The following is a 15,322-nucleotide window of genomic DNA, read 5'->3' on the forward strand; positions in this document are numbered from 1 at the left end:
ATTCTTATAACTATATTTTTAGTAAATCGTAACTAATTTATTGTGACCTTTTAGTCCTTGTTCTTGATGATTTTGACAAGACATAATTTAAAGAAAGGATAAATGCGCTGGGTGAAATTCTAAAAGGACTATGATTGATGTATTGGAGGAGTGACCCAAAAATGATATTCTGCTTCAATTGGATAAATCTATTCTCAATTTATATATATTGAGGATTTAAATATATTTTATTATTATTTTACGTATTTCCCCGATATATGTTCAGACAATTAGTTTTGGGTAAATAAGGTGTCTTCAGAAAGTGTTGGTAATAAATAGTTACACTGCAAACCTACTTGAAGAAAACATTTTTTTACATATACATTTTTGCTTATTACATTAATGATTCTTCATTAGCATTTTCTTTTCTTTGCAGACATTTCTTACACTAATTATAATTGATTTTTTTTAACAATCAACATTGGCAGAGGATATGATTTAAGTGAAATTTTTAATTCTATAGAATGCATGTAAAAATTTATCGATTAGAAGTTATGTGATTACTTACTCTTTTTTTAGAACAATAATTTATATGTTAGTGTTGGGTCCGTGCTCTAGCACGGAATATATATATATATATATATATATATATATATATATATATATATATATATATATATATATGTTTACATCTATATATTTATTTATATACATATATGTATATATACATGTGTTGACAACCAATTTTCGCTCTTTACGATAAATTAATTCACGAGCTTCTTATGATTCCAAGCGATTCAAAATAATAGATATTTTGTGAAATTCAAATATACCTTTCAAAATATATATATGTAAGCATATTTGTAAGAATGTGTGAAAATCGTCTTAAAAATTTTATTTTTTGTTTGAATGTTTTACTAACTAGTTATCCAATAGTTTATTCTCTATTTTGGAACTAATTCTTTTTAATTACGTTGATTATTTTGTCTCGTTGAAGTTAAGAGGCTTATGCGATTAATTCATAGTGTGTTTTTCATCTTTCAAGTTTGTTTGGACCAACCAAATTTGGGCTTTTTCTTTTATTATCAGCAGCCCACTTCTCCCAAATTTGGAATTTCCTCGTCTTTCCCCCCCTTTGGTAAAAAACCCTAATTCTTGGTCTTTATATAGTCTCTTTTTCTTTCCAGCAGGGGATTTTTTTTAAGGGAGAAGCCTGAGAAATTTTGAGAGGGTTTTCTTTTTTTTTTATTTGGAAAATTAGGAAAGATTTTTATTCTAGTCGAGAATTTAGAGAAGAAGTGATGAAAATACAGGAAGAAAATTGTTTTGATCTTTAGTTGTTTTTTACATAACAAAAAAAAAAACAAATTTCTATCCAGACTTCCATTCTTTCGCTCCTGTTCAGCTTCTCGTGTTGAAGTCTGTTCTAGCTCAACGTTTCTGTTTTGGTGTACCTCAAGAGGTAACCTTCTGTTAATTTTGAGTTTGTTTATGTTAGTTGAACATGTATTCCCTTGCGATTATCTGATAAATATGTCTGAGTGTGTTCCGTTTAAATTACTTCTATAAAATGAGTAACGCGCGCTTCGCTTTCAGGATAGTTCGATGACTCTGTTCGGTCCGTCTTTTATTGTAATTTTTTTTTCGTGGCGTTTCTTCTTTGCTGTTTACTCGACTATATTGACATGATGGTATCTTCTCCTTTGTGTCAAAAATGATTTTAGTGCTTCTTTTATCAATTGGATATGTTTGAAAAGATTTATCCCATCATCCTTGAGTTTAGATTTGGTTTTAGATCACTAACTCTGCCCCTAATTGGTTTAGTTCAGTATTATTATGACTATCGTGTGACGCGAATGATATTTCCATTTTGTTCATTTGGTATCATTTAAATTTTTTATGCTTTCAATGTTTGATGGAGATTTTGTTTATGGTTTTGCCGCATTTGCTGTTACCGTTCCTGTTTTTGAACGCTACTGTTACCGTAGTTTTCTGGTGCAAATCTTCGCATTTAAAAATTCTCACAAATGGAAGTGAATAAAGTTGACTGATTCTTTTTTGAAAAATAATAATAAATATAAATGAATCATTGAAGTCTAGCAATGCAGTGAGTCTTTTTAGATCCAATTTGGATCACTGATTATCAAGATTTCTTACAAATATATATCTATATTTGATTCTAAAATTCATGAGTCGCGAACCGTTTTGTCTTTCTTAGAGTGTCAAGTTCTAGCTCGTTTAGGCAAGGCGTTATATCTCAAGTCTTGTTGTTCATTGAAAGAGTTTTATTTTTCTAAATTATTAAGTTCTTAGCTTCTTTGTTAAGTTGGACTCATCGGTCGATTTCTCAAGAATTACAAAGAATTGGACCTTTTTGATAATACAGTATTCCCTTCCTAGTATAAAGTTTAATTCCCTAATAAATTTAGTGCATGTATGCTCCTCGATGTGTCTATAGTGTTGCTCATGTGGGGGGTGATTTTGACTTAAGTATGGATTTGTTCTTAAATCGTCCTCGTTTGAATGATTTGTATGTACTAAATTCGTTAGCATCGGATTGTGATATTTATTATGAAGGAGTAGTACGTGAGATATATCACTGGTCAGTCAGTATCATGATTTTTCTTTCAATACTATGAGTTACTCTAAGCTGTACTCTTTTTGCTTAACTCGTCATGCCGACGTAGCCGTGTTTTATTCTAGGCGATTTAATTTTGCCTATTACATGAGCGTTTCAATGATGATAATGCATGTTAACTCGTTTGGATCAAGTTGGGCCTTTATGTCATTTGATCATTAGTCGAAAATGGTGATTATATTTGCCTATGGATTCAATATAAACATGAGTATTTCCTTGTTTTACCTGCCAATTCTCAAAGCTTTCTAGAATTGTATGTTAAATGTTGTTTGGAATTTTACTAAATTAAAATTTCATGATTAAGATTGTCTGGAGTATGAGCATACTGACATTAAACATAATGTACATACTATTTTTTTTTATCATATATCTTGTTTAGATTGTAAGGTTAAACATAATAGTCTGGTAGCTTGTTATATGAGTTTAGGTTTTGATCCGATATTAATTTATTCCTCCATGTCAATCTTAAATGCAATCAATGCCAATCTCAATAAGGATAAGTGATCAATTGTATGACGATGGGAACTGTAAATAATCGCTTATTTGTCGATGTATTTTGGTTATTTTCCCTCGGGCGGAGTACTAGATTTTTCTTATTGTTTGTCTCCTCGTATTTTATTGCCATTTGAGTTTGCTAAATTTTGGTGTGAAGATACGAATTTATTTCGTCATCAATAATAGTATTTTCAGCGACTCAACTAGGTTCTTATAATTTTTTTATTTTTATTTTTTGCATATCAAATTTATCTGAGTTCACTATGAACTCTTACCTTCCCTCGCATCTCGTAGAGTCATAAAGGCTCTAATTCTTACAACGAGTCACCTTATATAAACCGGCGAATAGATTTCCAGAGTTGAAGAATCCAAAGTATGTCAAGAAATCGGGAGATTTGAAGAAGTTGGGCCAAAAGAGGCCCAATTTATTTGATTTCTTTTCCTTATCGCGTTGTATTTGGGCATAAGCCCCTGGCGTTTTTTTTTCATTTTTCTATATTTATTTCATATTTTCTTAGTCTAGGACAGGTACGAAAGAAAGTCAAACGGGTTAAGGATCCAAAACAAGTGGGTCCACATTCCAGTCAAGACGGACAGAACACAAATTTGGATCCAAATCTCTTTCCCTCTCTATCCCTTTATGTGTTTTTATACTCATCTATTTTATTCGTCATTAGTTTAAGGATCGAAAACTCCAAATTCCCCTAAGACTCCTTAAATGCTTTATCCGCTTAATCCAATAAATTTTGCAAATAATTTACTTAGATAATAAGTTAGTAATTTATCTCTTACTTTTCCAAATATTTTTCTAGCCAAATTTAATTTTTTAGCCAACTACGTTAGTTGCTGGAAAACCGTAGGTTAACAAAATGTCTTAGGTGCTTTCAAACCTTCCTAAGACATTGATATGAATCCCCAAACCCCCTAAAATGTTTTCAATCGTTTTTTCTCTATTTAATCTTTTGAAAAATCAAGTTTTCTTAATTTTCCTCAAAAATTAAGTGGCGACTCTAAAAAGTAAAAAATACCTCGAAAATAAATGTTTTTCCTCTTTTCGATAAAACAGAAATGCCGACTTCTGTTGGGGAATTTGTAGTGGATTCTAACCTTAAAACTAACATTATTTGGCTATGTGTGTGTTTGTTTATCTGTTTATTGCTTTATTAAACTGTTTCATTCATGCCATGACATCTTCCGTCAAACGACAATTATTTTCATTCCTACTAAAGGATGATTATTCGGGTTCATAATCTTTCATTAACCCAAAGTTTTCTCGGTGTACCCAGACGAGTGTAGTTGGCTACTTGATAGTCAACGATCGTTAACTGTCTCAGCCCAAGTAGTCAGTTTGGGTTACCCTTTCCACTTTAAATACAACCCACTCTTAGTTAAACTAAGATAGAGAGAAACCCAATCCCATTAGAAAGACCGCCTTGAATCCAAAGAGCTCACGACTCGATAGAACGATCATATTTGTGTGATAAATCTAAAGGATGTATTGCGTATTTAAATGTTTGTTGTGTCGTGGGGAATGACAATTAACTTGTTTTATGTTTTGTAGATGTCGAAAGAATTCGTCCATTTCAACATGGTCACCAAGATACCCGACATTCTTTGCGTATGTGGGATAACCTCAAAGATTGTCAAAAGAGAGAAATCTCGATTCACTTGGGTCACTTACGTTCGATAATGGACTTTAAGGTTTGGCCCACGTTTATCGAGGTTATTCCTCGATTCTGGGACGATAAGAAGATGGTTTTTCGATTTGGAGATGTCGAAATAACGCCAACACTAGAGGTAATTAAGGATTGTCTGGACTCTATCGGGACATGTGGCAAAAGGAAAAAAATGTCCAAATCATGACATACTTCTTCCAGATAGGGAAACTAGCGAGAATTGAAGAATATATTGTTACTAGTAAATGCGAACTGGTTGGATGCCCAAGATATACCCCTAATGAGATTTTTCGAGAGATGGGTACATGACAGCTATTTCAGACTATTTCCGAATGAATTCCACGATCACAGCACCTGGAGGCAAACTCAAACTATCGCTTTCTCTGCGTGCCTTTAAAGAACTATGGTGTTCCCTAAAGATGAAGGAAAGGAAATTGACACCCGGGTAGTGATGGTAGTGGATGCCATGTTTAGAGGAATTGGTAGAAAACAAGAAGAAAAGAAAAACTGTAGCTTGGCCCCGTTCATTTTGGCCGACATTTATCGATCTTTAAGTCTGTGTAAAAATGGGTTCCCGTTTTTCCAGGGTTGCAACATTCTACATCAATTGTGGCCGATTGAGCATCTCTGTAAGAGGGATGGCGCCCACCACAGGAGTTGGCCAAACAGAGCTTAGGAGTCCTCTTGATAATTATGAATTCTATCTAAGTGTCCGCAGATTTCCAATTCATACCACTAAGGATGTGTAGGTGAGGGTATTTTATGATATGAAAGAAGGAGATATACAGTGGATGTTACCGAACTTCAAGTCTGAGAGGATAGCGGCACAAGGGGCGAAGCTTCCATTTTTATTCCTTCCTGGTATTAGAGGATTGCGTCCCTACAACCCGACAAGATTGATGCGACAATTTGGTAGAACACAAGTCGTACCCGTCCAAGGGGATGCTAGCTCTTTTGTTGTCGATTACGACAAGAACGGCAAAATACCTTTCGCTAAGATCATCCTCAAGGAATGGGCCATACGTGTCAACATGAAGTGGGATATGGACAAGAATAGATATGATGTTGGGTATGTCGATGAATACAAGACAAGGTTGCAGAATGATCTGCATGGTGTAGTGAATCAGATACCACACACAGGTCAGGAAATTGAAGACGTACAGACAAGGCTTCAGATCCATGCATACCATTTTCAGCAGGAATGGGACTAATGGGAGCAAGAATTTCAGAAGAGAGAGCAAGAATTTCAACAAAATGAGCGAGAGTACCAATTTCGAGAGTTAGAAAGAGAGAGAATTTTAGGTGTGACATCACAAGAGCTAGCCGACAAAAGGGATTATCTGATGTGTTTGGACACGACCCTGGACGAGCAGATGAACAATTTACAAGCCGTGCCAACATCTTCCAAAGTTGTTTTCGCTGAGCCGTATGTGTTCACCAGCAAGTGCATCATCCGCGAAGAAGTAGAGAAGGCCAGAAGAGGAGCCGAGCCATCAACCTTTTAACCTCCGTGCGTGGGATTGTTTCTATCTGTATTTTTCATCACATCCCCCTCCCTAAATGTACCCCGTTTGATTTAAAATTATGTAATGAACACAAAGATATTTAGTGAAGTTTATTTTGGGATACAAATATTTGTTTAAATGATGCAATACATCCTTTAGATCGCTAGGCCTACCCTTGGCACAAAAGGGTCACATGCATGATTAGGATGTGATATTTGTGTGTTTAACTGCTTATGTGTTATGTTTCTATAAATGAGGATATCGTTAACTCACTTCTACCCTGAAATTTCCAAAGAATATATAGAAGCCACTATTACAAAATGTCCGACCAAAGTTTTCAAGTCTTAAGTTTCTCACTCAAAAGACCTCCTCCTATACCACAAATCCTAAAACACTTTTCTACCGTCTCAGGAAAGGCAAATTATTTCTATGGAAAAGGGAAAGCACGTCGATATGGAACTCACTGAAGAAGAACTACGGAGAAAGATCGAACGGATCACTCGTCAGGAAATTAGAGAAGCCAAGGAAGAAGGGCTTAGAGTCGATATGGTCACTACAATTTATAAAGCTGCAGCTGTGACGTTGGATGAGGATCTCACATCACAGATGAAAAGAAATAAAGATGTTTAGATGAAGACAGAGGGCTTCAAACAGAAGTTAGACGCTTCGGTTGAAAGTGCAAGAAATAGAAGCGAGAGAGGCGAGGATAGATTCGGAGACCGCCGCGCTGTTAGCTAAAAGTGTGTTACTTGACAAGGAACTGACAGTCCATAGCAATCTGATGGGCCGAAAATACTCCGCCTATGAGCAAGGAGCAGCCAATAGTGGTCCCGACAAAGCTCACCCTAAAGTGACTGAGGTGGATGATGGCGAGGAAATCATCTACAAGCCTCCATTACTAAGTCGTCTAAAAATAAGAAAATAATGCTGCAACAAGAAGAGAAATGACTAACTTGGAATATGATTTCATCTTTTAAAAGCTCTGTTGTTGCCTTTCGATTTCCTTGTAATCGTAATGAACGAATGAATGAAAACGTTTTATCTTCTACTAGAACTACGTTGGGCCTGAATTCTCCTTGTGACATACGTAGGCAGCCTTCCTAGGCTCGGACCCTATCTTAAAAATTTTTCATTTCCCCTCCATGTTACGAGAAGATACGAAGACCGGATCAACAAACGTCAAAGAGCAGCTGGAAGAAGACCGTAGCTCAACATGATTTAACCTTACTGAGACAAGCATCAAAACTAAAACAAACAAATTACTATTTGTTAAATAATGTGTTTCAGTTCTCACTCGTGGGTTAAAGATATCGTAAAACAAAGCAACTTGTATGCTTATTTGCTCTGTATGTGATATCATGCATTTGGTACTCTGAATCTGCACTAACAAATCCGCCTTTGAGTTGTTTTCCTTCTCAGGTACTTTGAAATTGATCAACAACTGGCAGATCACAAGGTCCCGCAGATTCCTTCCCTAGACAAAGCTCAGACAGAGGAAAGACAGTTATGGGGGATAATAATAAAGAAGTGAGTCTTACTGATGTTGTGGTGGCTCAAACCATCATAGCAGAATAGAATGAGTTGATTATGCAGCTGATGTAGTAGTAGATTGCAGAGATGAGGGTGGAAATGCAACGGAGACAGGATCTGCCTTCGCAGGATTTGCTGTTAACTTCGCCGATAGGAAGCCTCCAATCTACTTCCCTTCCTCAAATATGGATCCAACTCAGAACCATCCATCTACACCTATTCATAATCCATCAGTTATATATCTAACTACCCAAAATCCCCAATATGCTTCTGCATCCTACCAAACTCCATCTCCTGTTCAAAAAAACATTGTCGAATCTCACCCCATCCTCAAAATACTCACCATCAAACCGCTCCACTGCCACAAAATCAAAATCAAAACAAAAATGCTTTCAATCCCCAAACACCTCATCACCATCTAAATCAAAACACCAATCCTCAGGCCTACCCACAGAAATACCAAACCGCCCAGAACACTCAAAGTCCCTCTGTAGCTCAATTCCTGCCAAAGAGAGCCACTTTCCAAGTTCCCGTCCCTGCCGAGCACAATGTGCACGATTCTGAGTTGGACCATTACGAGGAACAAGAAAAATAATGGAGGGTAAAGGAAGATGTAAGGGTCGATATAAAAGAGGAGATCAAGAAGACCATGAAGGAGATACAATGCATCCCCGACTTTGCCGGTCTTAGTTACGAGGAATTATGTATTCACTCAAATTGGACCTTCCAAAAAGGTTCAAGATTCTGATGTTTGACACCTTCGGAGGAGTGGGCAACCCTATGGCTCATTTGAGAGCCTACTGTGACCATCTCGTGGGAGTTGGAAGAAGCTCTCGAATGGTTTACCTCGCATGAAACCAGACAATGGCCCAGCTGGAATGCATTGGCCAGACATTTTATCGATCGATTTGCTTACAACGTAGAAATTGTTCCCGATCGATACTCTTTGGAAAAGATGAAGCAAAAGTCAACCGAAAGCTATAGGGAGTTCGCTTATAGGTGGAGAAAAGAAGCGGCAAGGGTAAGGCCACCCATGACTGAGAAAGAAATTGTTGAAGTGTTCATGCGTGTGCAAGAGCCAGAATATTATGATAGAATCATGTTGTTCATTGGAGCAAAGTTTGCCGAGATAGTCAAGATTGGTGAGACTATCAAAGATGGTATAAAATGAGGAAAGATAGCCCGTGTAGCCGCACCACCTGGATCTTCAGGGTTATTGATAAAGAAAAGAGAAGAGCTGCTATTTCGTACGTGGGAAGGAAAACCCCCAGAAGTTCATCATATTCGCAAGGTCGTTCCCGGCCTTCCCCAAAATCCTACCAATCTTGTTACATGCAATCTAGTCATCCCAATAATCAGAATACTACCTCAATTTATCAAAACGTTCAGGCTTCCGTATACCAAAGTCCACCCCCCAATTACCAAAGTCCATCTCCCATTTACCCAAATCATCCTCCGCCCAATAACCAAGCTCTATCTCCAAATTACCAAACAAATACATATCCAAGAAGCTAAGCTCCCCGTCCAAATACTAGAAATTATCAACAGGTGCCTCCTCCTCAACAAGGCCTTCAAGGAACTTTACTGCACTAGCTGAAAGCCGTACCAAACTATATGAGGGATTGGATGCGGATGGATACATCCAACCTATGGGGCCCAAACTCGTGGATGTCAATTCAAAGTTCTACAAACCCGGTCAAAGATGTGCTTATCATTCCAACAGCGTCGAGCACGATACTGAAGATTGTATCAACCTCAAGCGAAAAATTCAGGATCTGATTGATTAGGAGATAGTCTCTCTCCAACTGGTGGCACCAAATGTCAACACAAACCCGTTGCCGAATCATGGAGGCAACAATGTCAATATGATCAAGACAGATGAAGACTGGTGCGGAACGAAGATAATTACTCCTATCGTTCACAATGATTTGGAAAGGGCTGTCGCTTCTTTAAGCGTTCAAGAGAAGAGAGAGTTTGTTATTTTGACACTTTCAAAGGTTGTTGCCTTGGTGCCATCAAAAACTCTTGTCAAGCCTAAATTTGTTATTGAAACTGCTGCTCAAGGCATGACCAGGTCTGGAAGGTGTTAAACTCCTGACGAGCTTTCTCTCGGAGGACAGAAGAAGGATCAGGCTAAAAGGCCGATAAGCGAAGGAGAAGCGAAGGAATTCTGGAGGAGAATGCAACCAAAAGATTACTCCATAGTTAAGAATTTGGAAAAGACCCCGGCTAAGATCTCCGTATAGGACTTGCTGATGAGCTCTCAATTCCACAGGCAGGCCTTAATGAAAGATCTTGATGAAACGTACGTACCTGCAGGTACAAGTAGTGATAACGTTGCCTCCATGATTCATCAGGTTATTCGAGGGCACCAAATCAACTTTTGTGATGATGAGCTGCCTGTTGAAGGGAGGTCACATAACAATGTGCTGCACATCACTGTGATATGCCGAGAAAAAGTTGTCAACCGTGTCTTAGTAGATGATGGATCTTATCTGAATATTTGCCCGTTGTCGACGTTGAGGCAGCTAATGTTTGACCTTGGGAAACTGGAGTAAAACCAGGTCAATGTGAGAGCCTTTGATGTGGTTCAGAGAGATATGTTTGGAGCAGTGAATTTGACCATTCAAATGGGCCCCGCAGAATTTGACGCGCAATTTCAAGTAAGTATTGGATATCGATACCACTTACAACCTGCTTCTGGGAAGGCCGTTCTTCCATATGGCTGAGGCCGTCCTCTCTACTCTCCATCAGATGATGAAGCTCATGTGGAAGAATGAAGAGTTGGTTATTTATGGCGAGGGGAGTCACATTGGCAGGCAGGTGCCGATCATTGATGAGATATCTCGAGGTACAAACTTTTACACAGTGGGCTGGTAAATGCTACCGGCGAATACTTGGCCCCACAGACCCCCATGCCTACGTGTACAAGATGATAGTCACTGTGATGCTACAGAATGGTTTTGAGCCAGGGTTTGGACTGGGAAGAGATTCCCAAGGAATTATTGAGCCTTTTTTGGTGCTCATTAAGGGATCCAAATATGGTTTAGGGTACATCCTTACAGAAGATGACCTGAAGATGAAGAATAAAAACTATCAAGCATTGGCTAAACCGATCCCACATTTGTAACTATCCTTTCCGATCTGGAAGTGTGCCGAACATGAAGACCTTAGGGAAGGAATCTGTGACCTATTCGAGGAAATTGATGTTGTTGTTAAGGAGGAGGTCAAGCTAGTTGGTGTTCGCGATGCTGAACAAGGGAAGGTGCTGTGGAACTGGACCTCCACACCTATCCTGATACCCCGAACTCTTCTGTGGAAAGGCGTCATTTCATGCACATTAAAATTGGTGGTAGTCCGGAGAGGCCCGAGACCCACCATTTTTGCATATTCTTAATTGTTCAAATTTTCGAGGTTCATTATGATGTTAAAAAAGGTAACATGGCCCATGCCATGGCCAAAGTTTGCATTTTTTTTAAATTATAGCCTCTTTGTTTTTAACTTTATTTATTTAGTTGTTTGTTATAGCTTACTTTCCTAATTTTGTCTGTTTATATCACAACAGGGTGATATCGTTCGGCCTCAAAAATGCGGGTGACACTTGCATGAGAGGTATGACGACCATTTTTCACGACATGATCCATAAGGAAATTGAAGTGTACGTGGATGACTTCATAATCAAGTCCCGCAAGAGTTCAGCCACTTGACACATCTAAACAAATTCTTTGATTGTCTGCGTCATTACAACTTGAAGTTGAATCCCGCCAAATGCGCTTTTGGATTTCCAGCCGGGAAGTTGTTGGGATTTTTAGTCAGCGGGAGGGGTATTGAAATCGACCCTTCTAAGACTAAAGCAATTCAAGAGCTACCTCTGCCAAAGATGAGAAAAGAGGTGATGATTTTCTTATGAAGGTTAAGCTACATCAGTCGATTTATAGCTCAATCAACCGTGGTGTGTGAGCCTATTTTCAAGCTGCTGAAGAAAGACGCCCCGACAAAGTGAACTAAAGAGTGTCAGACTTTTTTTGACGCTATCAAGAACTATTTTTCAAATCCACTGGTATTGGTTCCTCCGCGAGAAGGGAGTCCTTTGTTGTTGTACTTGTTTGTCTCACATAGCGCATTCGGATGCGGACTTAATCAACACGATGAGACAGGAAAGAAGGAAAGGGCTATCTATTATATGAGCAAGAAGTTTACTCCATACGAGTCTCGTTACACTTTGTTGGAGAGAATGCGTTGTGCTTTAACGTGGCTTGCCCAGATTTTGAGACACTATTTGTCTTCTTATACTACATACCTCATTTCCAGAATGGATCCACTGAAGTATATCTTTCAGAAGGCAATGCCGACCGGAAAGTTAGCTAAGTGGAAAATTTTGTTGAGTGAGTTTGACATTATGTATATGACTCAGAAAATGATAAAGGCACAGGCTTTGGCTGATCATCTTGCAGAAAATCCTGTTGATGAAGAGTATGAACCGCTTAAGACTTATTTTCATGATGAAGAAGTGTCATTTGTGGATGAGGATATTTCCGAAGAGTATCCAGGTTGGAGATTATTCTTTGATGGAGCGGCGAATCATCAAGGTAAAGGTATTGGAGCAGTCTTAGTGTCATAATCCGGTCATCACTATCCATTGCGACTAATCTTCAATTTAATTACACGAACAACATGGCCGAATACGAAGCTTGTGTTCTTGGTTAGAAAATGGCCATCGACATGAATGTCTATGAGTTCTTAGTTATTACAGACTCAGATCTTTTGACTCATAAAGTCCAAGGAGAATGGACTGTGAAGAACCCAAAGATTATATCTTATGTACAGTACGTGCAGAAGTTGTGCAAAAGATTTCATAAGATCAAGTTCACACATACTCCTAGAATACATAATGAATTGGCCGATGCTCTTGCAACCATCTCTTTGATGATTAAACATCCAAACACAAATTATATTGATCCTCTGGATATAGAGTTGAAAGGACATCTAGTCCATTTTTCCCATGTTGAAACGTTTGCCTTGGTATTTTGATATAAAAAAAGTATTTGGAATCTGGAACTTATCTGAAGATGCTACGGCCAACCAAAAGAAGTTTATACGCCATGTGGGTCTCAATTTCATTCTAAGTGGAGAAGTACTTTAAAGGAGGGCTCCAGATTTGGGTCTTTTAAGATGTAGTAATGTTGTTGAAGCTGTGAAGCTTATTGAACAAATACATGCTGAAGTTTGTGGTACACATATGAATGGGCTAACTTTGGAAAGAAAGACCCTACGAGCCGGGTATTTCTAGATGACTATGGAGAATGATTGTTGCAAATTTTTGCAAAAGTGCCACAAATGTCAAGTGCATGGTGATTTGATCAGAGTGCCACCTCACGAACTTAATTCTATGAGTTCACCTTGGCCCTTCGTATCTTGGGGAATGGATGTCATCGGTACGGTAGAGCCATCAGCTTCTAATGGACACAGATTCATTTTGGTCACCATTTATTATTTCACTAAGTGGGTGAAAGCAGCTTCTTACAAGTAAGTAACAAAGAAAGTGGTGGCTGATTTTGTTCGCAACAATCTGATATGTAGATTTTGGGTGCCAGAATCCATTATTACTGATAATGGTGCAAATCTCAAGAGTCACTTGATGAGAGATATATGTGAGAAATTTAAGATTACTCATCAAAATTCAACTGCTTATCGTCCCCAAATGAACGGAGCTGTAGAGGCTGCCAATAAGAATATAAAAGGATTTTGAGGAAAATGATTGACAAGCATCGAGGTTGGCATGAGATGTTACCATATGCTTTATTGGGATACCGCACGACTGTCAGAATATTGATTGGTGATACGCCTTACTTACTAGTATATGGAACAGAGGTAGTCATACCTGCTGAAGTTGAGATACCGTCATTGAAAATCATCCAGGAAGATGAGTTGAGTAATGTTGAATGGGTGAGCAAGCGTATTGATCAATTAACTTTGATGATAAGAGAATGGTTGTCGTCTGTCATGGTCAGTTGTATAGGCAGAGAATGGTTCATGCCTTTCAGAAGAGAGTAAGAGCAAGAGTTTTCGAAGTTGGTCAATTGGTACTTAAGCGCATTTTTCCTCATCAAGACGAATACCAAAAATTTACACCAAATTGGCAAGGTCCTTACATGGTTCGTAAAGTATTATCTAGAGCTGCTTTGGTCCTGTCGGAGATGGATGGAACCGTATGGCCGAAACCGATCAACTCAGATGCCGTCAAGAGATACTACGTCTGGAGCTGCGGTTTATATTTCTGTTATTTACTTGTTACCATTATGTTTTCTTGTATTCGTTTTTCTTAAATTCTTATCACTCCTGTAATGAACTACGTCTGACCTGAATTCTCGAGAATGAGATACGTAGGCGGCCTTTTGTAGGCTTCGGTCACCCCATTTACCCCTTTTAATATTTTCTTGTATTTGAACTATGTTCGACCTGAATTCTCAAGAATGAGATACGTAGGTGGCCTATGTCGGTCTCTGTCGGTTTCTCTATAATTTTTCTTACTTTGTCAACCTTTGAGGAGGGGGAACTACGTTTGACCTGATTCCTGCCTCAATGGGATAAGAAGGCACCACAAGGGTTCAGTCATATCTCCCGTTAAGATTTCTATTCTTCTTTACAATAGAAACTGGGACATAATTTTTGAGAGGGACTAAAAAAATCTCCAAAAAAAATATTCTTTCTAAGCAAGTCAAGAAAGAATATATTTCGAGATTTGCAACTGGTAATGGATTTTGAGAAGATCTCAAAATTCCGCGATCTGCTTAGTTACGGTGGAAAGATAAGCAAGACAGTTAACTGGGACAGAAATTTTGAGGATGGCCTCAAAATTTCAGCATGGGTTTATCTACGAGTCCGGAGTGACTCTAAAACTCCCTAGAGAATAATTGGATAGACCTCAAAGCATCAGACTCAAAGAAGTTTGTTAAGTCTGATATGACACGACTTGGTAGTGACCTTTTTAAGATACTATCTCTCGAAAATTTACTTCTTTTAAATTCGCTTTTATGTTTCATTTGTTTTGGCATAAAATACTTCGTCTTATCTTTTAAAAGTCAGGAGATCAGAAAACCAACCGGAGATAGGACCAGGAGCAGACAACTGAAGAAATCGACACAGATTAGTTCGTTTTTACAATTAACAATTTTTCTGTGGACGCAGTTTTATAGCTTTGCTTTGAAATCGGCAAATTCTTCCGATGAATGAATACGAAGATGTTAGAGGAGGTAAAAGCTGTCCTAGAATCATCTTATGTCACTTTTGTCCAAGACTAGGGAATATGATTTTTTTATTTCAATCAATTTCCAACAACATGAAACTTGTAAAGAACGTCTAGCTAGATTCAAAGGTGAATCAAGCGAAAATCTTAAGGGATAGTTTACGGCTTCCGTAAAGGACGCTGTTTGCATCACATTACCAAACAAGATAGTGCCGTTACCCGAAGGGGTCATTTATTTTATTATCGATCAAGA

At 38.1% G+C, this 15,322-nt stretch overlaps 1 protein-coding gene across 1 annotated transcript; it reads left to right on the top strand.

The window, feature by feature from the left end:
* Nucleotides 1-13,577: 13,577 nt before the first annotated feature.
* On the top strand, nt 13,578-14,730 carry LOC101243634 (uncharacterized). The gene is made up of 3 exons (XM_004229064.1): nt 13,578-13,769; nt 13,835-14,032; nt 14,593-14,730. The coding sequence occupies exons 1-3, from the start codon at nt 13,578-13,580 to the stop codon at nt 14,728-14,730; spliced, it is 528 nt and encodes a 175-aa protein (XP_004229112.1).
* The last annotated feature ends 592 nt before the right edge of the window (nt 14,731-15,322 follow it).

Source organism: Solanum lycopersicum, chromosome 1 (assembly GCF_036512215.1).
Source record: "Solanum lycopersicum chromosome 1, SLM_r2.1".
Taxonomy (NCBI): Eukaryota; Viridiplantae; Streptophyta; class Magnoliopsida; order Solanales; family Solanaceae; genus Solanum; species Solanum lycopersicum.